Source organism: Seriola lalandi, unplaced genomic scaffold (genome assembly GCF_002814215.2).
Source record: "Seriola lalandi dorsalis isolate HSWRI2012SDOR001 ecotype SW California unplaced genomic scaffold, Sedor1 jcf7180002054588, whole genome shotgun sequence".
NCBI classification, from domain to species: domain Eukaryota; kingdom Metazoa; phylum Chordata; class Actinopteri; order Carangiformes; family Carangidae; genus Seriola; species Seriola lalandi.
In genome coordinates this window covers 1,281,874-1,283,169 of record NW_019525141.1, presented here as the reverse complement: position 1 = coordinate 1,283,169, position 1,296 = coordinate 1,281,874, and the positions used below count along the sequence as shown (strand labels likewise).

Sequence of the window (1,296 nt, the reverse complement as noted above, 5' to 3'; positions counted from 1 at the left end):
ACTATATAAAGTAAGAAAACAGGACCTGTACTTGTACTTTCACATTGTGGTGTAAAGATTTGAGTATAAAGAAGCAGTAGCAGTAATAGTACTGAGACAGTAAAAATATTACCAATCTGGAATTTGTCTGGGCCGATGTCAAAGCGCCTGACCACGTCAGCAAGAAAGACAAGCATGGATGCAAAGTCGTCATTCCTGATGCTTCCAGAGTCGTCCACCAACAGCACGATGTCAATCTTGGCTGTGGATTCACACTGAGCACCTGGAAGGAAAACAGAGGATTATGGGATACAATAGGCAAAAGATGATGTCACAATCCATTCCGGTCTCCTGCCTGCTTTTCCCATTCACCTGCACCCAGTAATTTTCCACTCACCTCCACTCACCTGTTTGCTCCGCCTCCTCATCAGTCACCACAGTTTTCTCCCACCTTCCACACCTGCTCCTCATTAGTAATCAACCCTGGATATAAGCACCCACCTCCTGAGACTCATTGCCAGATTGTTCTTCGGGTCATGCAAGTCTTTCCAGAACTTTTTTCCTGACTAATCTCCCTTTGCCGACTCTGCCTGCCTTTGACCTGCTCGTCTGTATCAGCCCTGGTAATCACCTCAGCCTTTCGTCCCTGACCACGAGTTCTGCCGGAGAGTCTCTGGTGTCTGTCTGCCCGTTTCCCTGGCTGTTCGGTGATTCCACCTGGTGATCTGTTTACCTGCCCCTGCTCACCTGCCTCCAGATCTACTCAGCATTTCTCCACGCTCCCTGCTGGTATCTGCTTGCCTGCCATCCTGAGCGTTACCACAGCTGTGAGTACCTGGCATTTCATTCTGAACGGTGCTGTTCCCTGTCTCCCGGTTCTCCTTCCCCGAACCGTGCTCCCCGCCACAGACTCTCCCCCTGAACTCAGGACTCATTCACTCCTGCTCATCTGCCATGTTGCTTGCTGTGAAGTGTTCAATTAAGAACATTACAAATTATCTCTTGCCATTGTGCTGCATTTGGGTCCTACATGAACCCGTTTCAGTTGAAGCACAAATCTCAATACAGTACTAAATTCCTAAATTTTCATAAGATTTCCTCACTTGTCTTTTCCTCAATTCTTCATTCATGCCACTAGAGACAGGAGGAGAGAGGCAGGAAAAGATGTGAGGAGAGAGGAAATGAGGACACAAGACGTCCTTCCTGCTTCTGATGATGTCATCACAGCAGCATCAGCTGTCAGCCTGATTTCTTCTCTGGCAACTTTGTCTGGAGTTTATAAAATACTAGTTAGTCCGCACACCTACCACTGACTGC

General features: G+C 47.8%; 1 protein-coding gene across 1 annotated transcript in view; it reads right to left on the bottom strand.

The window, feature by feature from the left end:
• LOC111664415 (collagen alpha-1(XII) chain-like) overlaps positions 1-1,296 on the bottom strand; it is a 23,343-nt gene that overhangs the window by 2,428 nt on the left and 19,619 nt on the right. The window contains exons 9-10 of the mRNA XM_087177324.1: positions 387-439; positions 113-262 (exon numbers count right to left, since the gene is read on the bottom strand). Of these exons, the coding sequence (XP_087033450.1) occupies positions 113-262; positions 387-439 (203 nt within the window). The remainder of the gene's footprint in view (positions 1-112; positions 263-386; positions 440-1,296) is intronic.